We start from the raw sequence: 24,489 nt of genomic DNA, 5'->3' as shown, positions 1-24,489 counted from the left end.
GTCTTTTCCAACTTATTTCTTTAACGAGCAGATTCAGGATAAGAATTTCCATGGTCACTGATCAAAAGGTAAATGTTAAATATAACAAAATCTTCACACACACACCCCACGTGTTCAGCTTCAAGGTCCAGCTGACCTTGAGCATATTTGCATGACAAACAGGCCTATGGCGTTATCTAGGACTCCTTGTGGCTCAGCTGTAGAACCTGTTTTCAGTATTAAGACCTGGAACATGTAAAGCAATATTAAAGACCGGGTTGCCACCGTTCTTCTGACTATGCTCCTATGCCTTTAGCTCCATGGCAAACAGGGATATTCACTGGTCCAGTGGGCCAGATCCTTATCTCCCCTAGCCTTCAAGGGACCAAATTTGATAGGCAGGTGGGTGGGCTACCCACCTGTCAAACGCCTGATGTCACAATTGCATCCCGTGATGTTTGCTCAGTGCTTCGAAGCAATGCTTCTCTTCAGGCTCAAGATAGGCAGTGACTTCAAACCTGCTTTCTACAAAGACTGGCTGTGTGAATCTGGATTTCACAGCCGATCCAGCGATGCCTCTGCCTGCCCCACAACTGACATCGCAAATGGGGTCAGGTGTGGGACAGGTGGGGTGGGTTTGGGGAAAACAGCCTTGCAGGCCATAATTGGGTTGTGGGCCAGAGGTCCCTTCCTCCTGCCTTACATGGGAACATAAAAGTACTGGAAAAGTACTGTGTGGAGAAGAATCCCCTTCATCCTTGGGGCATATCTGGATTTGCTAAGTCTTTAAAAGTGCCACAGGGCTCTTACTGTTTTGGCTACGACAGATAAAAACGTAGTTGCTATCCTGCGGATGTTCTGTCTTTTTGAAAGGATGGCTTGAGTAAAATCAACACTGGAGCTGCAGCTGTTCTGATCAACTTATCAACTTATCAACTAACCACTGAAGTCACCCATGCTTTTCTTGCTGACTCCCAACTAGTCTTCCAAGCCAGGATTCAGCTCTCTGTGGCTCTTCTGTGCGTATCCAAGTTCAGCTCCACCACTAAGCACCAGGTTGACGCCCGTGCAGAAGGTGGCCTCAGAAGCGAGGTACAGAACGGCTGCCGCACACTCCGCTGGGGTCCCCATTCGTCCCAAAAGCTGCAAATACAGTTGAGAGGGAAATTAGTACTTTGCACCTTATATTATGGGTGTGCACAGCCCATTCCTCTTACCTGGTGCTTTTACTTCGTACTCTTAGCGTTCAGTTAAAAGAAGACACAAGTTTCTAGCCCCTGAGACTCAGTTAAAAAAACAAGTTTCTAGTCCATAAATCTATGAGATCTCAGAAGTTAAAAGGTCAGGCTGAGAAGTTGATTAGTGAGATGTCAAATGCTTTCTTTCCATGACACTTCGGCTTTCCCCATAACTAAACAGAAAAACCGGCAGCTACGCCAGGGGTGGGAGGTCTTCGGCCTGCCACATGTTGCTGAACTACAACTCCCATCAGCCCCAGCAAGCATGGCCAGTGGCGGGGGGTGATGGGAGTGGTAGTTTAGCAACAGCTGGAGGGCCACAGGTTCCTGACACCTGATCTATGCAGAAATAGCTCATATATGCAAATGTCATTAATTTGCACACTACAGGCAGGTTGCAGAATCAGGGCTTCCTTCGTGCAGAAGTCTGGCTGTATTCGCCCCCCTCCATGGTGTTGGCTACACATCCCCACCTTGTACCTATGTAGGATGGAACCTTTTCTCTCTAGCTGCACCAGGCCTGTTTTCCCACAATGCACTTGCCTGAGCATCTATGCCTTCCTGGATCGTTGCTTCTGGGTCAACTGTCTGGCTTGCAAGCTTCTCCCACATAGGAGTCCAGATATTGCCAGGTGAGATGCTAGAATTCAAATAGTTGGGGGGTTTCTTTAAATAAAAAAAAGAGTGGGGTGGAGGGGTGGAAAGCAAGGAAAATAGAGCAGATCCATTTCAAAATTAGTGAGGAAATTTCCAGAAGTAGAGACTCCCATATCGACTTTAAATTTGATTCACAGAGAGCCAGTGGTTAGAGCAGGCACCCCCAAACTTCGCCCCTCCAGATGTTTTGGACTACAATTCCCATCTTCCCCAACCACTGGTCCTGTTAGCTAGGGATCATGGGTAAAAGGTAAAGGTAAAGGGACCCCTGGCCATTAGGTCCAGTCGTGTCCGACTCTGGGTTTGCGCGCTCATCTCGCATTATTGGCCGAGGGAGCCGGCGTACAGCTTCCAGGTCATGTGGCCAGCATGACAAAGCCGCTTCTGACAAACCAGAGCAGCACACGGAAATGCCGTTTACCTTCCTGCTATAGCGGTACCTATTTATCTACTTGCACTTTGACGTGCTTTTGAACTGCTAGGTTGGCAGGAGCTGGGACCAAGCAACAGGAGCTCACCCCGTCACAGGGATTCGAACCGCCGACCTTCTGATCAGCAAGCCCTAGGCTCAGTGGTTTAACCACAGTGCCACCTGGCTCCCTGGATCATGGGAGTTGTAGGCAAAAACATCCGGAGGGCAGCAATTTGGGGATGCCTGGGCTGGAGTATTAGATTAGGACCTGGAAGACCAGGGTTCGAATCCCCACGCAGCCATGAAGCTCGCTGGGTGACCTTGGGCCAGTCAGCACTTCTCAACCTAACCCACATCAAGGGTTGTTGTGAGAATAAAATGAGGAGCAGGGAACCGTGTACACCACCTTGAGCTCCTTGAAAGACAAAGGTGGTATATAAGGTAATTTATAATTATAACTCACAGTGAAATCTTATGATTGGATGCTAATGTCCTGCCAATAAATAAGTTGTGCTCCAGCTACATCCATTCCTGGAGACTGCGGGGTAACACCTGCCTTAGTTAAATCATGTCTAGATTTAAATCATGTCTAGGATCCCTGTGCATGCTGGGTTGACATCCTCATTGAGCCACCCACCGTTATCCACTATTTCCTGGTCAAGCCACCTGCCAGTTCAGATGTGAAGTTAGGATATATTTTGCCCCAGTGTGTGCATCACATCACACTTGCTAACACTGAACCGCATTTGGCATTTGCCCATTCACCAAGTCCGGAGGGATCCTTTCAGAACTGCGTGCAAAATCCTTTTGGAGCTCCTCTACACTTCCCATACTTTTGTTTGAAAAGGTCTCCAAACAAACACCCTGCACACATGGAAGGAGGAAAGCGGATCGCCCTGGAAGGCCTCGTGCACAACAGAGCTTCACTGCCAGCTGCCACTACATTACCTGTTGACTCGGACACCGTATCTGCTCTCGTCGATGGCCATAGCTTTTGTCATTGCAGTAACAGCACCCTGCAAAGTCAGAGGCATTAATAGGGAGGGTTACCAACAGACCAGAGGGGAGGGGGAAATGACACAGCCTCTGACAGCATCTTGCTATACAGAAAACAATCTGAAGCTTTTCTTGGCATGTAAATTGACAACGCCTCTGGCAAATGGCACGAAAGAAGGAGTCAATACCAGTACTAATTAAAAGTTGGCAACCCAAATAACAGGCCAGTGTTTTCTTACTGCTTTGCTCCCATCTTTGGTGACTTTTATTTTAATGATGTTGCAAATAAGTAATCCCACTGATTTACATCACCCACAAGAGGCTAATCCAAAACTGAATAGGTTGAAAGACAGAAGAGTCCTTAGTTAAATTATGGAGTTTAGTTTTTTTTAAAACCAAAAAAACTGCACTGGTCATTTGTGTTACAGGGAAGTTTAAGCCTGGTGTAATAAAGCTAGTCAATTTGTTTTGGCCATAGTAAGCAAGCACACACACGCCGGCACATGCGGGCACACACACACAGAGGTTTCGACAGAATTGTCAACTGACCGGGGTGGGGAAAGCTGACTCGCTCCTGTGTCGTTAAACAGCAGCTGGATATGTGGAAATCAGAAAGTGGATTTTAAATGGCATAAAGACAGGCACTATCGATTAAGAGCAGAGAAGCAGATGCTTGTAAACAAAAGTTGGCGGCCCAATCTTTACAGGAAGAAGGGGAGGGTGGGAAGGATGGGCACCTGAATCCAAGTTCTCGGTGTTGCACTGGATTACCTTGGTTGCAACATATGGCACCGCATACTTCTGTCCAATGAGACCAACAAGGCTGGCGATGTTGATGATGTTCCCTTTTGTTTTGCGGAGGTGAGGCAGGGCGGCCTGCTCGCAAGAGGAAAGATCCCAACAGATGAAGTTGCCTTGAATGGAGCCAGACCATTCATCCACCTAGCACAGTACTGTCTACTACTCCAGAAGTGGCTCAGCTGGGACCCACCCTTAACCCAAACATGCATTTAGGGACCCACTTCTGAATTGTTCTCATTGTGTGCTTGTTTGGTGGTAAGTGCTGCTGTTGCAACCCGCTTTAGATCATCTTAGATCCCCACGTTGTAGAGTCCATGATCCACCAGTTGAAGATTAATGGTCTTGACTCCAGGAGTAACCAATGTGACCTCCAGATTTTGTGGACTCGGCCCCAGCAAGCATGGCCAACAGGCAGGGATGATGGGAGGTGTAGTCCATCAACATCTGGAGGACACTCTTCGTCTCCTATGACTGAAGGACTTTCCCAGGAGGCCTACCCAATATTACCAGGCAGATGGCCTTCTCGGTAGTGGCGCCCGTCCTACGGAACGCCCTCCCATCAGATGTCAAGAAAATATACAACTATCTTACTTTTAGAAGACATATGAAGGCAGCCCTGTTTAGGGAAGTTTTTAATGTTTGATGTTTTATCGTGTTTTTAATGTTCTGTTGGGAGCCGCTCAGAGTGGCTGGGGAAACCCAGCCACCAGATGGGCAGGGTATAAAATTATTATTATAATATTATTATTATTATTATTATTATTATTATTATTATTATTATTATTTTAACAGAAGAGGCCAGGGATTAAACCTGGTTCCTTTGAGAGTTGTTTAATAATAATAATAATAATTATAATAATTATAATTTATTATTTATACTCCGTCCATCTGGCTGGGTTTCCCCAGCCACTCTGGGCGGCTTCCAACAGAAAAATGAAATAAAATAATCTATTAAGCATTAAAAGCCTCCCTAAACAGGGCTGCCTTCAGATGTCTTCTAAAAATCTGGTAGCTGTTTTTCTCTTTGACATCTGATGGGAGAGTGTTCCACAGGGCGGGCGCCACTACCGAGAAGGCCCTCTGCCTGGTTCCCTGCAACTTGGCTTCTCGCAATGAGGGTACTGGACCTCAGTGGTACTGGACCTCAGTGTCCAGGCAGAACGATGGGGGTGGAGACGCTCCTTTAACCATCAACCCCTCTTCCCAGGGAGCTCTGGGAACTGCAAGAGGGGAATATGAGTCTCCTAACAACTCTCAGCACCTGTAACAATTTACAGTTCCCATTATTTTGGGGGGGAAGCCATGCCTGCCTAAAGTGGCATCACAGGGCTTTAAATGTCTGGTGGAGAAGTGTCCCTAGTTGGTTCCATGTGTCCCTGCCTTCTACCCCTACCAGTCCTAAGGAGCACAGCCACTGCTAGAGAAGCAGGGATATAAAAAGACAAGATTCAGTACAGATAATTCTCAGCCAGGTGGGCCAATGGCCTGGCTTGGTATAAAGGCAGTATCCCAAGTACAAAATTGGAATCGCTCACCTTAGCGGCTAAGAAGCAGCTCACCACATTGAGGTCCATGAGTCTGCGGAACTCCTGTGCAGACACGTCGTCTATGGTTTGGTCAGGAGGATCTGTTTGCGAGAAGACTCAACATTCATTGTTGTCCCTAAACCATCTCAGAGGGGATGTAAATATTACAGATCTGACATCAGATATGAAAATGAGGGTTGGGTGCCCCTCCCCCCCAATGAAAAGTATCCTGATTAGTTTTACTTCCTTCCCAACAAGGGCTTAGGTTTTGCTCCTTGGCATAAAAGGTACAACACCTGCAAGGATATTCATGGGTCCCAGAAAAGAAAGGCGGCTGGTGTTAACAGAGCAGCTAGGAGACAAAAAGTTCCCATAGGCTCAACCCTCCTTAATCCTTTCCAAGAGCAGCTTTAAGAAAGCAACTCCCTCCCTCCCTCCCTCTCTCAACCTCAGTCCTCCATCTGCAAAATGGGGATAACAGTAAGCCTTAGAGCTGATGGAATAACTCATATGAAGTGCTTAGAACGTCCTACACCAGGGAAGGGGCCATGCATTCACTTAGCGGTAATCTGTTGGGAGGTCAGAGTCAGTGAAAAGCTGGGCAACCAGCCCCCTTTCCCCCCTGTAACTCCTCTACTCGCTCTTTCTGCTATCCTGTTGCCAGGGGTCTGAATGCATTGTTTGCAGAGAGCTTTGCCCCCCCCCGCCCCCCCCCCCCGGCTTTCCACTTGTTTTGGCTTCCCTTCCCATACCTCCATCTCAACAGGCGTCCACCAACTTTCATGAAAACAGCCTACAAGTTCTCCTCCCCTGTCCTAAACTGTCAAAGCAACACAGGCATTCACTGTGATCGGTTTTCTCTTTGGTTTTGTAAACAGGCAACCACAAAGCTGTCTTTCCTCCGAGGTTCCTAGTCCTCATGGCCATTTTGTTGTCGTTGATTAATCCAAGATGGCCCCACCTCCCAGGAGACAACCACCCTGATTCTTCCCACGCCTCCCAAATTTTGGAAACAACTCACGGCCTCCAGCATTGTTCACCAGGCAGTCGAGGCGTCCGTAAAGTTCTATGGTCACAGAAACCAAAGTCTGCAAGGAGGGGCATGAATATAATTGCCGCGGGAAAGAGAACCAAAAAATCTCTACAATTTTAGAACATTCAGCTACTTGAACGAGAGTGAGGAGCTATGCCACCATAGCCTAAAAATATCATACCTCTGTAGAGTAATATCTATAGATAATGAAAACACATAGATGTTTAAAATCAGAGATCATCAACTAGTGGTTATGGAAAGAAGTGTTCTTAGTTGCCTGCATAAACCTGTTGGAATAGACACGTTTTCAGCAGGTATTTAAAGGCTGAAACAGGAGGTGCTTTATATTAAATTACTTTATTTGGCAATTGCTTCTCTAACTATTGGAAATGTGTTTGCTCTATTCACCAATCACGTTTGCCTTTAATTTTTATCACATTTGTTACTATAAGGGTGCACTTATAAACACAGTATAGCATGCATTAGTGTAGTACTGTACTATTTATTTAAGACATGTATCAACATTGGTTTAATGTTACATCGCTTTGGGTCACTTTGGTGAGGAAAGCGCTTAGCAAATAACAGGGAAATTATTCTGAATCTGTGGGAAAAGGTCAGACACAGACAGCAAGAGGAATGCACCCAAAGGCAGAAAATTTAAATAACAGAGAGCTGGAATTTGGGGAAGGGCTTTCGCAACCAGTTCAGCAAAGGAAAAGCTGATTTTGGAGATGCCTGAGAAACTTCCCCAATTTAATACTCTTCTTCCTCCACAGTTTCAGCTCACCTTAATGTCTGTTTCATGAAGGACATCGCAGACCTCAAAGTGACCTTCCCCAGGCCCTGCAGAATTATTCAGCTCCTTTTCAATAACTTTCCCCCTTTCCCCTGCAGGAAAATATAAAAGCTGAGTCACAACTAGCAGAGTTACTGTGGCCTTCTGAGGAGGAGAAGAAAAAGGAAGGACACGCACAGAACAAAAAACCAAAACCAAAATTCCTTCCAGTAGCACCTTAGAGACCAACTAAGTTTGTCATAGGTATGAGCTTTCGTGTGCATGCACACTTCTTCAGATGCACACAAAAGCTCATACCTATGACAGACCCAGGTGGCGCTGTGGGTTAAACCACAGAGTCTAGGGCTTGCTGATCAGAAGGTCGGCGGTTCGAATCCCTGCAACGGGGTGAGCTCCCGTTGCTCAGTCCCAGTTCCTGCCAACCTAGCAGTTCGAAAGCACATCAAAGTGCAAGTAGATAAATAGGGACCGCTCCGGCGGGAAGGTAAACGGCGTTTCCGTGCGCTGCTCTGGTTCGCTAGAAGCAGCTTTGTCATGCTGGCCACATGACCCGGAAGCTGTCTGCGGACAAATGCTGGCTCCCTCGGCCTATAGAGCGAGATGAGCGCCACAACCCCAGAGTCGGACACAACTGGACCTGATGGTCAGGGGCCCCTTACCTTTACCTATGACAAACTTAGTTGGTCTCTAAGGTGCTACTGGAAGGAATTTTTTTTATTTTTTGTTTCGACTACGTCAGACCAACACGGCTACCCACCTGTAACTAGCACAGAACAATGTTATCCCCAGCCAGTGGACCCACAAAGCACGATGATGCCACTTCAAACTGCCACGGCTTCTGCCAAAGCATCCTGAGAAACATTATTTGTTATGGGTGCCAAGAGTTGTTAGGAGATGCCCCCCCTTCCCCTCCCAGAGCTACAATTCCCAGAGCTCCCTGAGAAGAGGGACTGACTGTCAAACCACTCTGAAAACTGTAGCTCTGTGATGGGACTAGGGGTCTCCTAACAACTCTCAGTGGCTGGTGTTGCAACTGGCCCAGGCTGGAACAAGAGCAAAGAAAGGCTGCCCTAGTGACATGACCCAGGTTTAAATCCTCTCACAAAAAGGTCACTGCACAAGTTGCTAGTTCTCAGGACCAAACACACACCTTTTTCCTAAATGAAGAAAATGTCCAGGTGGAAGGAAAGAGAGCGGGGATGTATAGCGTCACTTGAAGTGCAGTGTGTATGTTTGCTTTTGCAGCAAGTACACAGGCCGGGGATTACGTTGCCCCCTTTTCCTGGCAGGGTTCTTTAGACAATTTGACACCTACTTGACAGACAGAAATTCAAAGGTGCAGCTTCATCACTGCATCTTTTATAAACCGGCACCTGTAGAATATCTACCTCTGCCACAAAACTGAACTGTTTTTCCAGCCATGCTTTTCTGTCTCAACTTTCTTGGGACATCTTGCTGCCCTCTGCTGTCTTAACCTTGCATATCTCCTTTGCATTAGCCAAACCGATTTGGATATATTGGGAGTGAGAGGGCGAGGGGACCCTTTAACAATGAGTGGGGGTAATGAAAGATCTCCAAGCCTCACCTTCAGATCCTGGGGCACAGAAGACCACTTTGGCTCCATGGCGAACTGGGAAGGACAGTTAGGGGGAGAAATGAATGCAAGATAAAATATCCCAGAGGCCCAATTCTCAGACATGCACACAACTCACTTGCTCAGGAGCATAGAAAGCATCCTAGAGTCAGACCCCTGGTCCATTGTCTACACCAGAGGTTCTCAAACTCTTTTCTCTGGGCCAGACTTACAGAATAAAAATTTGTTCGTGCCGCACCAATTTTTTAATTGGAAAACAAAAAGAAACAACAACTAGCAGTGCATGATTTATAACATAGAACAAAATACTTTAGGAAAGTATATAACAATGCAGCTACATAAGAACATGACTCATCCCCAAAATATAATTATAAACAAACCTCTTTTATATGTACCTTAAGTATGTATAACACAAACCTAATGAGAGGTGTGAGCTTGCTTGTGCCGGGTAATCTTCTCATTTTAATCAGGTCTAATTTGAGACAAACTCCCATCTCCTCATCAACACAAAGAAATCTTTCTCTTTTCTGATCTTTCAAATTTGTCAGAGTTGAAAATCCCTGTCACGACAATATGTTTCGGAGAACTGTAGAAGTGTAGCCAATGCTCTTGAAGAGAGACTATTTCTGGTTATGTACCCCCAAAGTAATATTTTGATACTACACTACACTACACTACACTACACTACACTACACTACACTACACTACACTACCCTGTTTCTCCTAAAATAAGACATACCCATAAAATAAGCCATAGCAGGATTTCTAAGCATTTGAGCAATATAAGCCATACCCCGAAAATAAGACATAGTGATAGGTGCAGTTCTGGAGGGCCCCAAGGAAGAGGTGAGGATGGACGCGCAATAAAAAATAAGACGTCCCCTGAAAATAAGCCACTGTGGGGGTTTTTTTTAAGGAAAAATAAATATAAGACGGTGTCTTATTTTCGGAGAAACACGGTATACAGCAGGCACCCCCAAACTGCCAAACTGGTCAGGGATGATGGGAATTTTAGTCCAAAACATCTGGAGGGCCAAAGTTTGGGGATGCCTGCTATACAGTTATACCTTAGTTTTCAAACAGCTTCATTCACAAACAACTTTGAATCCGAACGCCACAAACCTGGAAGTAGGTGTTTCAGTTTGCAAACTTTTCCTCAGAGGCCAGACGTCCAGTGTGGCGTCCGCAGCTTCCAATTGCCCGCAGGACACTCCTGAAGCCAATTGGAAGCTGCACCTTGGTTTCTGATCGTTTCTAAAGTCAAACGGACTACCAGAACACATTCTGTTCGAAAGCCAAGGTACAACTGTACTGTACTATACTATACTATACTATACTATACTGAAATGTTTAAATGTTTCTTTGTCCTTACATCTTCCTGTTACACTAAGGGTTGCCAGACTCAATAGTGGACAGGACTTCTGTGCCTTTAATTGCCTTTAATTGCCCTGCTCTCTTTTGAGTCTGGGAACCTTAAAGAGAAACCAGCAGACCCTTTGTTTAATTTCCAAGCAATTTCTGCTGGTTTCTCTTTAAGGTTCCCAGACTCAAAAGAGAGCAGGGCAATTAAAGTCACAGAAGTCCTGTCCTCTATTGAGTCTGGCAACCCTAGCCACACTTGCCATCCTCTCCTGCCACACCCTTTGAGAACCACCGGCCTACACCAGCTGACAGACAGGGGTCTTTCCAAGCCTGAGCTGGGATGACCGAAATTGAACCCGGGACCTTCCGCATGCATCACAGACACCTTCGAGTACTGCACAACCGATGAGTGGCAGTGAAACATATGAACCTATTTGGAACTCAGATTCCTGTCTTTCTGCATTCTGTCAGAGACTCCCTGCCTTTAGTGACAAGCAGATATTCAACACATGCCGCTCCCCAAAAAAGAGGGTCAGTTGCACGCCTACCTGTCACAAACTCTTAATTACACCTTTTGTGCCCTGTTTGCATTCTACACTTACTTGTCCTCCAGCAAAAAGCCTACCAATCAAAGATATAATTTCAAGCATCTGATGAAAGAGGCTGTAGTCCATGTTGATGCCATGATGAATCTTCTAGTCTTTCAGGTGCCACCAGATTCATGTTTTCAGGTCAGCAAAGCCAGCGTCTCTTATGCTTCCTAGGCAATCAAAGCCAGATGATCCTTTTGTGGCTGCTCAACCTGTCTTAGACTTCAGATTAAGGCCTTACCATCCAACCCCCCTAGACTCTGGCCATTAACAGTGGCGACTTACAGGTGGAAAATCACCAAGTAAAGCCACATATGTACAGAAATCCTACCAGAAAAAGATGACCACCTTGCTCTTTGAAATACAGCGGTACCTCTGGTTAAGAACTTAATTCGTTCCGGAGGTCCATTCTTAACCTGAAACTGTTCTTAACCTGAAACACCACTTTAGCTAATGGGGCCTCCTGCTGCCGCCAGAGCACGATTTTGGTTCTCATCCTGAAGCAAAGTTCTTAACCTGGTGTACTATTTCTGGGTTAGTGGAGTTTGTAACCTGAAGAGTTTGTAACCCGAGGTCCCACTGTATGCATAATTTGTCAGCCCAACACGTGAGAGTGCAAAATTAGGAGGAAGATTCTCTACCTAAAGCCACAAAGGCAGAACTTTGTGCCTTTAACACAGGGGTGGAGATATTGCCATCAGCCCCCACCAGCAATGACCAGGGATAATGAAAACTAGTTCTGTGACATCTGGAGGGGCTACAGATTCTTCTTTTTTTCTACTTTAAGAGCTTCACAGCAGAGAGAAAGTCAGCTTGCCCTGCATTTCCTGGTATGCAGACTGAAATTGCTTCAACAACACATTTCCCTTTCCCCCACCTCCCCATTTCTGAAAAAGAAGAGCTCGTGTCCAGGCACCAGTTCCTGTTTTCAGTTCAAGGGCTCAGCACTGACCCATGCAGTAAACAAACAACAACAACATTACAGAGAAGGGTCAGTCCAGAGTCCTCCTGAGGCATCTTAAAGTCTCATCAAAATGTATTGTGGTATAAGCTGCTGTGTGCTAGAAGCCTTATGGATCCAGGGTGTGCCCACGACAGCAATCAATCCGATGGTCTTTACAAACACATTGGTCCCTCTAGCTCAGTATTGTCCACACTGACTGGCAGCAGCTGTCCAGGGATTCAGCCAGGGGTCTCTCTCTCTCTCCCAGCCATGGAGATGCTGGGAATTGAAGCTAGGAAATGTTCTTTGCCCTGCCTCAACTATGTCCAAAACCTTTCGGTTTTGCAATAACGCCAACATCGCCTCTGAGCTCGTGCAGAGCACGTTCCTATCAGAAGCAACTTTATCCAGTCCCTCCCCGATCTCAACACATACAGACTGGGAAACAAGGTTTCCAGGTCAGTCTTCCTGGCATATTTGAGCGCCGGCACTTATTTGTAGAAACTCCTTTGCCCCCAACCCCACCGGTTCCCTCCACCCTCACCAAATTCTCTCACGATGCCTTCGCCAATACCCCGGGTGCCCCCCGTTACTATGACGACCTTGCCCGGGTACCGCAGCCCAGTTGCCATTCCAAATGTTGTCGCGGCTCCTCCAAATCACGAACATCCAGCTGATCTTTGGACGCGGAGGCTGCAACATGTGGTTTCACCCATTGCGCATGCTCTGTGCCTCCGGGCATGCTGGGAAATGCAGTCCTTGCTCCTGCGTTTCGTTTTCGTATTCGGCGCAGCCCGATCCTGCGCATGCTTACTCAAACTCCTAAATAAGCGTACATTTCCGGGGGGGGGGGGAGTGCGTTTGAGGTTGCAATCCTATGAACATAGAGAGCTAGGACTGCAATCTACCAATCTACACAGAAGTAAGCTCCATTGAATTCAGTGCGGCTTACTCCCAGGTTAGTGCAGTTAGGGTTGCAAGTGCAAATGAACTCACTGGAAGTGAATTTGGAGCAAACAGGCGTAAAATCCAGGTTCACTGTCCACTGTTGTGATTCTAAACAACACTTTTTACTTCCAAGTAAACGTGGACAGGATCAGGCGGCATCTTGTTTGGTAGAATATACAATAATGTATATTTTTGCAGGTATATTATTATGGATGTACAGTACAGGGCGTTAGTTAGTGGATTCATACTGGACCATCCATATATCAATCCATTTTTCTTTCCCTTACCTTTTCTCCTATTCTGTTCTTTTTTAAATTATGGGACGCTTCACGGATTTGTGTGTCATCCTTGCGCAGGGGCTAGGCTAATCTAGTAGCATCTGTTTCCTTTTCCTCACCTCCAAGGAGCTCAAGGTGGTGGTTTCCCACTTGCCTATTTCAACCTCACAACAACCTTGTGAGGTGGGCTAGGCTAAGAGGCAAAGACTGACCCAAGGTCACCTGGTGAGTTTCATGGCTGAAGCGGGAGAGACACTCTTTTGCTATAGTACAGCAGAAGCAAGACCAAAAAAGGAAAAAGAAGACAAAAAACAGGACACTTGCAGTATGGAAAATTACAGGGTATCAGCAGGATATCAACTGGCTTTTCCCAGTAGTGATGTATGGAAGTGAGAGCTGGACCATAAAGAAGGCTGATCACCGAAGAATTGATGCTTTTGAATTATGGTGCTGGAGGAGACTCTTGAGAGTCCCATGGACTGCAAGAAGACCAAACCTATCCATTCTTAAGGAAATCAGCCCTGAGTGCTCACTGGAAGGACAGATCCTGAAGCTGAGGCTACAATACTTTGGCCACCTCATGAGAAGAGAAGACTCCCTGGAAAAGACCCTGATGTTGGGAAAGATGGAGGGCACAAGGAGAAGGGGACAACAGAGGACGAGATGGTTGGACAGTGTTCTCAAAGCTACCGTACCAACTTGAGTCTGACCAAACTGCAGGAGGCAGTGGAAGACAGGAGTGCCTGGCGTGCTCTGGTCCATGGGGTCACGAAGAGTCAGACATGATTAAAACAACAACAAAGCTTTAAGTTTCTCAGGCGCAAATGGCGTTGAAAGAACAGTCATGCCTACCTGCCCCATTGCATCCTGAGCGCAGATCACAATTGTTTTGTGGTTGAAACACACCCTGTAATGGCCTGCTTCCTTCGCCCCTCTGACGCACCAAATGGCTGACCTGAACGCCCCATGGCATGCCAGGTTAAAGAGGTGCTTAGCTCTGCTGCTTGTTTTCAATTGCAGGCCCAGGATTTTCCATGGAAAAGGAGCACCCAAAAGTTCCCTGCAGGCCCCCTCCTGCCCCTTCACAGATCAGTGTTGCAGGTGCCGCAGGATGTGCCCATTGGTCGTGCTGGCTGGTACTGATGGGAGTTGTAGCTCTACTACACCTGGAGGGCCGGCAGTTTCAATAATCCATAAAAACTAAGCCCAGGGATGCTGGGAATTGTAGTCCATCTGGAGGGGCCACAGGTTCCCCATCCCTGCCCTGCACCCACCACTCCTCTGCGTTTATCGCTCAAAGTGAACTTTAGCATGGTAGCATAAAGACAGGGCCTTGGAATAAATATGTCAGGCAGACTCCGGGATGTATATCGTGTTAATCTTTTATTGAGTATACGAACTGGAATCTTTCACATGTGGGGAGCAGGCAGCTGCTAGTGTTAAAATGCAAAGGGAGGTGGAAGCTGCCTCCTTTGGGGGAGAAGCAAGTCTTCGTAGAGGGAATCCTCCCCCCCCCCAAGCGCTGAGATGCAGCAGTTGCCTTGGCAGACGTGCAGGTGGGTGTTACCGCAGGGATCCCTCGTTCAAGCTGCATCACTCTGGCGTCCCTTGAGCTCCCTGGGGCAGGCCCAGGATCGTGGCATTTTGCTTTCGCAGTCCTGATTTTGGGTTTCCGCTTGTTAATTCGTCATGTCAAAGTCTCCAACCAGGAACGTTTGGGATTGCATTTCTTGGTGGGGCTACAAGCCTGACAGTAGAGCTGGTGTTGGGGCCAGGGCACCTTGGCAGAGCAATGGACCTGTCCACCAGGGCTACGATTTCCAGTTAACCCACCGAGCAGCGTCCTGCATAGGCAGAGCACTTTATCTGGGCACCTCAGCAACTGATGGAGGGGGAAAATCTCCCCTCCCCCTTCCAGCTTCTGCAGCAGCCAGTGTCCCTCTCCCCACTGTTTCTCCTCTGATACAGCCCCTCTTCTTCCCTTGCAGTTTCCCATTCCCATCACCTCGCCCAATCCACTCTCCCTTTCTCTCTCTCTCTCTGCCTATCCAGCAAGCAATTTTGTTCCAAGGTGTGTCCCTGCCTAGCTTTGTACAGCCCACACTGCCACACTTACCTAACCCTTCCCTGTTCTGGTTGCCAAATCCTGCCTGCCCTGGCATAAAATTGAGGGCCTCGTTTTAAGCAGGCATTTTTCAACATTCATACGACCCCCCGCCCCCACCCCGCGTTTGCTTGGATAGGCATTCCACGGTGCCTCTCACATCACTGCCTTTGGCCAACCGTTCCCCTTCCACAAATACATGAAAAGAGCCCGCCTGGATCAGGCCAGTGGCCCAGCCAGTTCAGCATCCTGTTCTCACAGTGGCCAACCAGAAGCCTGTGAGTGACACAGCGCTCTCCCCTCCTGTGGTTTTCAGCCATTGGCATTCAGATGCATTACTGTCTCTGACTGTGGAGGCAAAGCTTAGCCGTCATGGCTAGTAGCCATAAGATAGCTGTCTCCTCTATGAATCTGTCTGATCCTCTTTTAAAGCTATTCACGTTCTGCTTTCCCCTCATTTTCCCTAATGTACACAGACTCATTCCAACAACAGACACCTTCGTTTCTCCCCACTCAACACTGTACAATTCTAGGAACTTGAATCACCCAGAGGCAGAGGATGCATCCACTATTGGTGGAGGATTGCTGTCATGTGCTTTTTCTTAAAAAACAAACCCTGGCCCAATATACAACCTAAGGGCCTGGGAGCATTAGAAAAGCTTCTTACAGCCAGCCAGGGCAAAGCAAACACCTGCCGTTAAGGAGTGGCAGTGCAGATGTAGCCTAATAAATGCTGGAAAACCTGACCCATGAACCTGCTGTGTTTCCTACTCGCCTTCAGGGGGAGCTGCTCTGCCTGCCCAGATGTTCACCTTGCCCAAGACCAAATTCACTGGCCTTGCAAAAGGGGAAAGCACTGCACAGTGCTTTTTACATAGCCCCTCCTCTGATCGCCTGTGGCCATTACTAAACACCTCCAGGCAACTAGAAAGGTAAATTGGAAAAAAAGAGCTGGTTGTCTTTCTTTCAAGATGACAATCAATGTGCACTGATGGGGAGCACAGGCGTTTGTGAGCAAGAACCCTAAACCATCTTTTTGCAGGCCAGTAACTTCTGTTCTTAAGCTGCAAAGCTGGATTTGCACGGAGCAAGGCACTCTAGCTGTATTGGGTGCCTCGGGGAATGGGCTTGGGTGGATGTGAATCTATGGGAGCCATAGGAGCCCACTCCCAGGAGCTGTGGAGGCTTCAGCCCCCACAATAAAATATTTGAGGGGGCCACACCCCAACAAAGTTGATTTGCATTCCCGTTCAGATGGTGTGAGCATTGCATCATGTGACTGATTATGTGGGGCAGGGCTTACCTGGGCCCCCACAATATTTTATTCAAGTTGCCTCCCCTGATGGGAGCAAACAGGGTGTCAAGGCAGGCATGAACGGATATGGCTGCCTGAGTGTGTGTTTCCTACTGGTATAATAAACTAGCAGTCATGCACCTGTAAGCGCAGATGCTTCATTTCTTTATGAAAATAATCTTCCTCCGGCCTTCTCCCTGGGAAGGCTAAATAAATATCTTCACCCGCCATGTCCTAGAGCAGCGTTCCCCAACCTAATGCCCTCCAGCTGTTTGGGACTACAATTACCATCTACCCCAGCCAGAAGCATGCTGCTGGGGCAGATGGGAGCTGTAGTCCAGAACAGCATTAAGGGTACCATCTCTGCCACCAACTCATTGTAGAGACCTGGGTGAGTAGCTTGACCTCAGGCAGTTTTCTGAGGCAAACTGGAACAACTGAGAACTCTGCCTCAGGGATTTGATTTCAGGACCCCCATATTCCGGCTGTGCTTCCAAAGTCATGCCATTGTAAGTCCCCACCCCACATCCTGCAAAGGTTTTTGGAGGAAACGAGTGCAATGAACCCAGTCAAAGATACTCTCCTAAACTTGTGTGTGCAAGTCGGCGCAATAGCGATGGAATAGTGCATCTCGTCAAACTCGTGGCCTTGTGTGTAAAGACACATGTAACATGTTCATATATAAGTGAGTGCATACGTTTTGAGAAGGGGAGGTGGTTTGCGGTTCTGACTGCCTGGGATGTATAATAAGGGTTTTTTTTAAAAAAAAATGCTATCTAGGGTTGGAGAGTTACCCAAAAACAAAAAAACAAAAACGAGTGGAAGAGATGCAAGGGCTGTAGCTCACTGGTAGAGCACCTGCTTTCTATGCACAAGGTTCCAGGTTCAATCCTCAGCATTTCCAGATAGGGCCAGAAAAGACTCCCTGCCCGAAACCCAGGAGAACCGCTGCCAGTCAGTGTAGACAGTACTGAGCTAGATGGACCAATGGCATGACTTATTATATGGCAGCTTCTTATGTTCCTATGGAAACGGTCGCTCTGAGCCTGCCAACTCTATGGGACTGAACGTATTCTTTTGCCCTGTCCCTGTTAGAGAAAGATGGAGGCAGGCAGCAGGGCTTCCTAAACCCCCCCCCCCTCAATCCTGGTCCTCCACCCTCTGGAGCTAAAAGCTGGATTTTACCAGGGTGACCCTGACAGGCTGCGCTGTCTTGCCAAGGCACGCCACCACCTGGCGGGACTGGCTCTCGCCCCTCCACTTCAGGCACCTACCATTGGCTGCGCCCTGCCCACCCACAAGGCTTTGCTCAGATGCCCAATTGGCTGTTCTAGAAATAGACAGGTGCTGGCTGGTTGGCTGAGGCAAAGGCGCTGCCCAGGGAGGACCACTGACCAGGGACAGCTCTTCATTGGCTGGTTCCAGCAGGTGTGAGGCCAACTGCAGAGTCTTGGGCTTTGACCGGCCCGCCTCCTTGGGAAGAGGAGGCAGCGGCCAATCGGAAGTTTCCGAAGCACCCGGCACTCGATTGCTTGTGTGGATTGGCCCATGATTCACCGTTCCAGAGTTATTGTGGCAGCTTGAGTTCCGAGCAGCTGTTTGGTCATGCTCAGATAGCGCAGGTCCACGGAGCTCTGGCTCTTTGGAGGGGCTGTCATCAGGGAGGCCGTGATGGTTCAGGCTTTCATGGGACACAGGGATATCGTCTAGGGAGGAGTGAGAGCTGGTCCTTCCTGGGAAGAAAGGTGGCATTAAGAATTCACACCAACCACATGGACACTTGAATTCTGTGCACAGCATACAGGAGATATTGGCATATATATTATGGAGTGGGCTGCTTGGCATTTGCTGCTGTTGTTGCATTCCAATAGAAGGCGGGGCAAGGACACCTTCAGGCCCAGCAGCAGCTGGAAGATGGTGTGGTTTTTTGGGGGGGGGGTGGAGGTTGAGAATTGAGAAAGAAAGATTAGAAATGTTTCAGACGAATAGGTTTGAGTCCCACCCCCTGACTACCTGACCCTCCCATCCCACAGACCCCGGAAAGCCACGACTGCCTCTCCTAGTACCTGCGATGCGCTTCCCCCGCTGCTGCGAAGCCTCTGTCGCCAGGGCGTAGGAGAGCTGGATTACTCGCTGTCGCTCCCACTCAGGGGTCGGGGGGCACCGAGGAGGCTTGAGTCCCCCAGTTTGCACGCCCTCCTTGGGTGATGGCTCAGGGGGGGTATTGGGGAGGGGCTGAAGGAGAGATTAAATCACGGGGAAGGGGAACGGGGCATGAACAAGGCTGTTCTGTCCCCACCGGCCCCCTTAGGTCAGAGCATGCCCCCTCGTCCAACCAACCCAAACTGGAACTTAAGCACACCACGAAAATAATAACCTTCCCTGTGGTTTTAATTAAGGATGTGGATGACTCTTCTGAAACACACACACACACACAAAATCCCATTTTGCTGCATAAAACGGCAGGAGTCCCTGATTTAAGCCTTTCTTCAGCCAAAGTCATGGCATCTCACACCACTGCCGGAGGAACTCCAGCCTTTCCAAGCCCTCTCTCTGGGACCCAGGAGTCCTGGCTTTCCTCTTCCATGCTCCAGCTGCGATGAGACTTCCCTCTCCCTCTTACAGAGCTCAAAGGTATATCTGCTTCCCAGCCACATTACCCACCTGTTCCCCTGCAGGAAAATGAGGAACCCAACCCCCTCCCAAGCACTGCCCACTGGATGCAGCTCCCCTCCTCCCCCCCCCAGGCACCTGCCCTTCTGACCATATCCCCACCCCTTGTCCCGTGGCATCCAGGGTCAAAGACGTGGGGCCTCCCTGTAGAAGATGACTGAGACCTCGCCCTTGCCTCTTGGCCCCTTCCCACTGAGCACAGGGTGCCCCCCTCCAAAAGGCTTCTCACCCACCCGGCTGGACCCGCGCTTGAGAGAGTCTCGCCGGTGGCCCAGAGCGTTTGGCTGGGCTGCCTCCGATTTCCTTTTGGCCTCCTGGTTCCGCTGCATCCGGTCCAGCTGCTCCTGCGCACTCATGCGAGGCCGGCGAGAGGCGACCACTTCTGTGGGGACGACCTAGACATGATGCAAGATCAGGGGTTAGGAGATGCTGTCGACCAGTGGCCCTTGTTCACAACACCTGGCCTCATTCATGACCCTGAGATTCGTGACCCCTGAATCTAGCAGTGATCCAGACATGGAGTTGGAGGTCGCAGGGGCACCAGCAGGGAGCTGAGTCAGGATCAGAGCCCTGAGCAGACTGCTGGAGGCAAGGAGCCCTCGGACTCACAGGGCCTCAATCTGCTCCCAACCATTGTCAGAGCAAGTTGCTCCCTGGGAGCTACCGTATCTGTGGTCTGGCAGCCTTGTGTGGGATCCAGCATCAGACCAGAACACAACGCCAGTCTCTGGTTCCCTCCCTTTGCCACCAATGGGATTTTGCTTTCAACAACTGCTTTTATGCTACTGCCAGTGTCCAGCCATGCTGGCGTTCTCTCAAAACATCCCACCATCTTTGTCAGCCTCTGAAGTGTACATGGTACAGCCCAAGAGTCCTAGAGGCCTCCCTTATTATCCATTGTTGGGATCGAGCTGGCAGTAAATCATACCATTCAAGTTGGAGTTAACTATTTATTAGCAAGAACACGATCTGCACAGACTTGCCTGAGTGTCAGGCCTAATGATCACAGCAGCTCATCCCCGGTTGATCTGGCCCCATGGATCAGTTGCCGAGAGTGAAAGTCCCCACCTCACCACAGCCATTAGTTCCTTCTTCTCCAGGACTTTCCCCAAGCAATCGGGGACTCTGCCTGCATGAAGCCAACCTCTCTTCTGCCCCCTTAATGCCTCTCCTAGTTCTGGGAGACCAGGGAAGAGGGGAGGTTCTTTTTGCAGCGGGAGGGGAAGATGCCCTGGCTTCTACAACAGCAGGACTCCTCTCCCGCTTCAGCATCTGATTCTGAACTTCTCTCCACCTCTTCTTCCCACTCATCATCACCCCACTGCTAATCACCTGGCTCTGAGCCTTCTTTCCTTGGTAGTTCCTGCATGCTTAAATAGGTAAGAGTATTGCTTGGGTGAGGTGGAATTAAAGAACCTTTTAACGAGGGTGAAAGAGAGAGTGCAAAATATGGTCTAAAGCTCAACATAAAAAACTAAGATCGTGGCCACTGGTCCCATCACCTCCTGGCAAATAGATGGGGAAGAAATGGAGGCAGTGAGAGATTTTACTTTCTTGGGTTCCATGATCACTGCAGATGGTGACAGCAGTCATGAAACTAAAAGACGCCTGCTTCTTGGGAGAAAAGCAATGCCAAACCTAGAGAGCATCTTAAAAAGCAGAGACATCACCTTGCCGACAAAGGTCCGTATAGTTAAAGCTATGGTTTTCCCAGTAGTGATGTATGGAAGTAAGAGCTGGACCATAAAGAAGGCTGATCGCTGAAGAATTGGTGCTTTTGAATTATGGTGCTGGAGGAGACTCTTAAGAGTCCCATGGACTGCAAGAAGATCAAACCTATCCATTCTGAAGGAAATCAGCCCTGAGTGCTCACTGGAAAGACAGATCCTGAAGCTGAGGCTCCAATACTTTGGCCACCTCATGAGAAGAGAAGACTCCCTGGAAAAGACCCTGATGTTGGGAAAGATGGAGGGCACTAGGAGAAGGGGACGATAGAGGATGAGATGTTTGGGCAGTGTTCTCGAAGCTATGAACATGAGTCTGACCAAACTGAAGGAGGCAGGGGAAGATAGGAGTGCCTGGCATGCTCTGGTCCATGGGGTCACGAAGAGTCGGACACGACTAAACGACTAAACAACAACAACATTGCTTGGGGGCCTGGATCAGACCCACCCACCTGCAAGATGTCGATTAGCCACTCTAGTTTCAACAGGAGCTGCAAAGCTTATATTGTATTTTTTATTTTTTTTGCAATGCAAACCACTACAAACCTTTTAGGGAAAGTGGAGCATAAACATATTAATACCATAAGTAATAAAACAAAACCTTCCTTTCCCGTTGTGCACTAGAACAGGGATAACCAACACAGTGCCCTCCAGAGGTGCTTGGACTCCAACTTCCATCAACTCCAGACAGCCTAGCCCAGCCAATGGACAGGGATGATGGGAGTTGTAGTCCATCAAGTTCTGGAGGGACACCACACCCCGGCAATGCATAGATTCTTTGCTGCCATGATTCTGAGGGTTCTCCACGTACCTTGATTATGCTGTGCTCAGTATCGTCACAGAGTTTGCTGATGTGGCTTCCGTGATCTGCAAAGGAGGAGGGAGACAGAGCATTCATTTGGAGGGCGCAGAACCAAGTTTTCTGCTTCTCCTAGTTCCCACCTCTGTCCTAGGCAAGGATAGGCCCTCAACACAACTCAAAAGGCAGCTCTTCTGCATCACACTCTGTGGCAAGATCAGGGCAGGTTAAGCACCAATGGCGAGCAACAATGGCGGAATCCTTGCTTGACCAATGGGAAAGCAGCACTCTGAAAGTGGGCGGGGAAAGGGAATGGTGGGTAATTCAAAAGGGAAGTAAGAGTTCATAGAATTATAGAATCGGGAGACTTGGAAGGGACACCAAGGGTCAACCAGTCCAACTCCCTGCGATGCAGGAATCTCAACTAAAGCATCCAGTTTCGCAACTAAAGCTGTGAAAAGAATGAAGGGATCCGCCTTTCTTGCTAACCAGCAGCACCCAAAACACACCCTGGGTTAAGAAGCAAATGTCAAATACTGTACCCAAGTCAACCCACGCTGAAACTTGAGACCCGAGAAGGTACTCTGTGTGTGTTCCTTCCACATCTCTCTCACCTGGACCAACCACATCCTTTGTCCTCACTTTCTCGGACTCTGCGGGCTCACCGGAGGAATTGTTCCAAGGCCGCCTGGTCGCATCCGACTGCCGTGATGACCCCTGTTGCCCTCTGCAGGAAGCAGGCGGACTCTGCTGGCAAAGAACACAACATCAGCGAACCTCAGGCGCTGCCAAGAGAAAGTGGGCAAGGCTGCAAGGAGGGAACCAAGGATGCTGTTGGGGCAGAAACTTACAGGCGGATTCCCTGCTTGAGGGCTGTCCAGCTGGCCCACCATTGCTGGCAAGTGGCTGGTGCTGGATTCGTGGAAGGACAGGGTGGATTTGGGAGGAGGAGATGATTCAAACTCCTTCGGGCGCCCATAGAAAAAGAGTGAACATTATTAGTGATGCATCCTCAGTCTGCCTGTGTGTGTGTTATAGATAGACAGCTATCAGGCAGGTACTTTCACTATTCCCTTTTCAAAACAATCTTGTTTAGACAAGCCTACCCTGCAAGTTTAAATCTGTTTTTAGTCTATGGTTATTTTAACTTCTGAAAATTTTAAATTGTTGTTGTTAATGCTTTTCCTATTTTTGTAAACTGCTTTGAGCTTGACTGTACAATGAAGCTGTGTACATGAAATAAATATTATTTATCTAGCCATAAAGTATGTACATAAACACACACACACACACACACACACACACACACAATATCACCGTTTAATGCCAAATTGGGCTTCTGAGTAGCTTACCAAAACCAGGGGCACCAACACTGAAATACTAAAACAGCCACAGTTAAAACACAGAACCCCTAACTTCAAAGTGCTTTGGAGCCAAAGGTCTCGATGTTGAAGCCACCGTGCCATTTGAACCCAAGAGACCAACCCCATACCTCCACTCCTGCACAAAGCTGCTGGGGTGTGTGGCTTGGCCCCAGATGAGAATCCAGGGTTGGGGTGGTAGCTGGAGACACACCTGCAATGGAGATGGTTCAGATGTTACAAATGAGGACTCGTAAGGGGCAACACCTGCTAAAGATCCCCCCCCTCCTCCTCCTGGGCTGCTGGCTCCCAGCTCCTAGGACAGTACTGCATTCAGCACCTGATCTTCTGCTTTCTAGGGTGTGGTGGTTGGCTGGGCTGGATCTCAGTCCTGCCAGGATGTCGTGGATCCTCCACAAATCTTGCTGGGCAGCTACTTGGTCCTAAGGAGGAAAGGATCAGACAGTTGGAGGAAACAGGAATTAGTGCGGAAAGATAGGAAGCTGCCTTGCACCAAGCCAGGCCATCGACCTGCCTAGCTCAGAATGGGTGGGGGGGCGGGACTTTTCCATTCCCAGTTCAGCAATGCAGGTCTGATAAAGGGCGTGGCCTGGGCAAGAGTCCCAGGTAGAGAGGTTTGGCCTGAAGCTCCCTTCAAGGGTTCAGGTTTTTCTTAGTCCTACCTGCAAATGCCAGGGACAGAACCTGAGTCCTTGTGCATGCAAAACAGATGCTCTGCCGCTGAGCTGTGGGCCTGGGGTACCATGTTTCCACCTAAGCCCCTAACCCACACTACCTCCAGATCAGAGCCATGAGCTCAATCTAGCAGCAATTCTGCAATTCCAACTCTGCCATTTATTTCTGAGGCAGATCATTTTGGGGTTGGATTATCTCACCAAATACTGAGCAGGTTGCAGTTATGAGGCACGGAATCAAGAATGCCTTTTATAATTTGTTTTAATTTTTTAATAATGTTTTTAGCCCATGTGGCAGCAGCAGACATAAACAAGAGACGTGAATCCCAGAAAATACAGGGCCAGGATGGAGACTGAGGTGGATTTCCACAGGTCAGAAGAGGAGGACTTTAATATTCAGTGGACAGCTCATCTTCCCACCCACCCAGCAGAAAAAAAAAAGAAATAAATTTGAAAAGCAGAACATATATACAGTGGTACCTCTGGATACGCACACCTCCGGTTGCGTATCCTTCAGGATGCGAATGCGGCAAACCTGGAAGTATTTTTCCTTGTTTCGCTGCACACGCATGCGCAGAAGTGCTCTACCATGCCGCACGCATGCACAGAAGTGTTCCCTCCAGTTGCGGAAACTTCGGGATCCTATTGGAGCTCTGGAATAGATCCCGTCCGCAACCGGAGGTACC

General features: G+C 48.5%; 2 protein-coding genes and 1 pseudogene across 9 annotated transcripts in view; all 3 read right to left on the bottom strand.

The window, feature by feature from the left end:
* On the bottom strand, positions 1 to 12,669 carry HSD17B14 (hydroxysteroid 17-beta dehydrogenase 14). 5 transcript variants are annotated; one of them, XM_088655302.1, is made up of 9 exons: positions 12,543 to 12,669; positions 9,024 to 9,068; positions 7,430 to 7,530; positions 6,631 to 6,697; positions 5,619 to 5,710; positions 4,054 to 4,158; positions 3,235 to 3,302; positions 1,761 to 1,857; positions 1 to 1,122 (listed from the first exon to the last, which is right to left on the bottom strand). In XM_088655302.1, the coding sequence occupies exons 1-9, from the start codon at positions 12,667 to 12,669 to the stop codon at positions 958 to 960; spliced, it is 867 nt and encodes a 288-aa protein (XP_088511428.1). In that variant the 3' UTR covers positions 1 to 957. The 5 variants fall into 5 exon arrangements, with proteins under 5 accessions (XP_088511428.1, XP_088511425.1, XP_088511424.1 ...); XM_088655299.1 differs by having other exon boundaries at positions 12,472 to 12,655; XM_088655298.1 differs by having other exon boundaries at positions 12,530 to 12,633.
* Positions 12,670 to 13,186: 517 nt separating this feature from the next.
* Positions 13,187 to 13,281, bottom strand: LOC148683976 (U6 spliceosomal RNA; annotated as a pseudogene).
* A 1,236-nt stretch (positions 13,282 to 14,517) lies between these two features.
* PLEKHA4 (pleckstrin homology domain containing A4) overlaps positions 14,518 to 24,489 on the bottom strand; it is a 41,519-nt gene continuing 31,547 nt past the window's right edge. For 3 of the 4 annotated variants that reach the window (XM_035135463.3, XM_088656113.1, XM_088656112.1), the window contains exons 15-22: positions 23,449 to 23,551; positions 23,240 to 23,322; positions 22,599 to 22,712; positions 22,362 to 22,497; positions 21,760 to 21,815; positions 19,458 to 19,619; positions 18,618 to 18,786; positions 14,518 to 18,284 (exon numbers count right to left, since the gene is read on the bottom strand). In XM_035135463.3, the coding sequence (XP_034991354.2) occupies positions 17,719 to 18,284; positions 18,618 to 18,786; positions 19,458 to 19,619; positions 21,760 to 21,815; positions 22,362 to 22,497; positions 22,599 to 22,712; positions 23,240 to 23,322; positions 23,449 to 23,551 (1,389 nt within the window). In that variant the 3' untranslated portion in view covers positions 14,518 to 17,718. The remainder of the gene's footprint in view (positions 18,285 to 18,617; positions 18,787 to 19,457; positions 19,620 to 21,759; positions 21,816 to 22,361; positions 22,498 to 22,598; positions 22,713 to 23,239; positions 23,323 to 23,448; positions 23,552 to 24,489) is intronic. The other variant, XM_088656114.1, reaches the window with a different exon arrangement.

The sequence above is a fragment of the Zootoca vivipara genome, chromosome 12, assembly GCF_965207765.1.
Source record: "Zootoca vivipara chromosome 12, rZooViv2.hap1.1, whole genome shotgun sequence".
In the NCBI taxonomy this organism is placed as follows: Eukaryota; Metazoa; Chordata; class Lepidosauria; order Squamata; family Lacertidae; genus Zootoca; species Zootoca vivipara.
Note: the sequence above shows the minus strand (reverse complement) of the source record. Positions and strands in the feature narration are given on the sequence as shown.

What these genes read in the sequence shown, in the direction of transcription:
- HSD17B14 (XM_088655302.1), bottom strand. Translation starts at nt 12,669, where the DNA reads ATGCCCGGAGGCACAGAGCATGCGCAATGGGTGAAACCACATGTTGCA. An exon ending in GGTGAACAATGCTGGAGGCC is followed by an intron (nt 5,711 to 6,630) that starts GTGAGTTGTTTC and finishes TCTCGCAAACAG; the next exon opens with ATCCTCCTGACCAAACCATA. An exon ending in GCTGCTTCTTAGCCGCTAAG is followed by an intron (nt 4,159 to 5,618) that starts GTGAGCGATTCC and finishes TCTTGCGAGCAG; the next exon opens with GCCGCCCTGCCTCACCTCCG.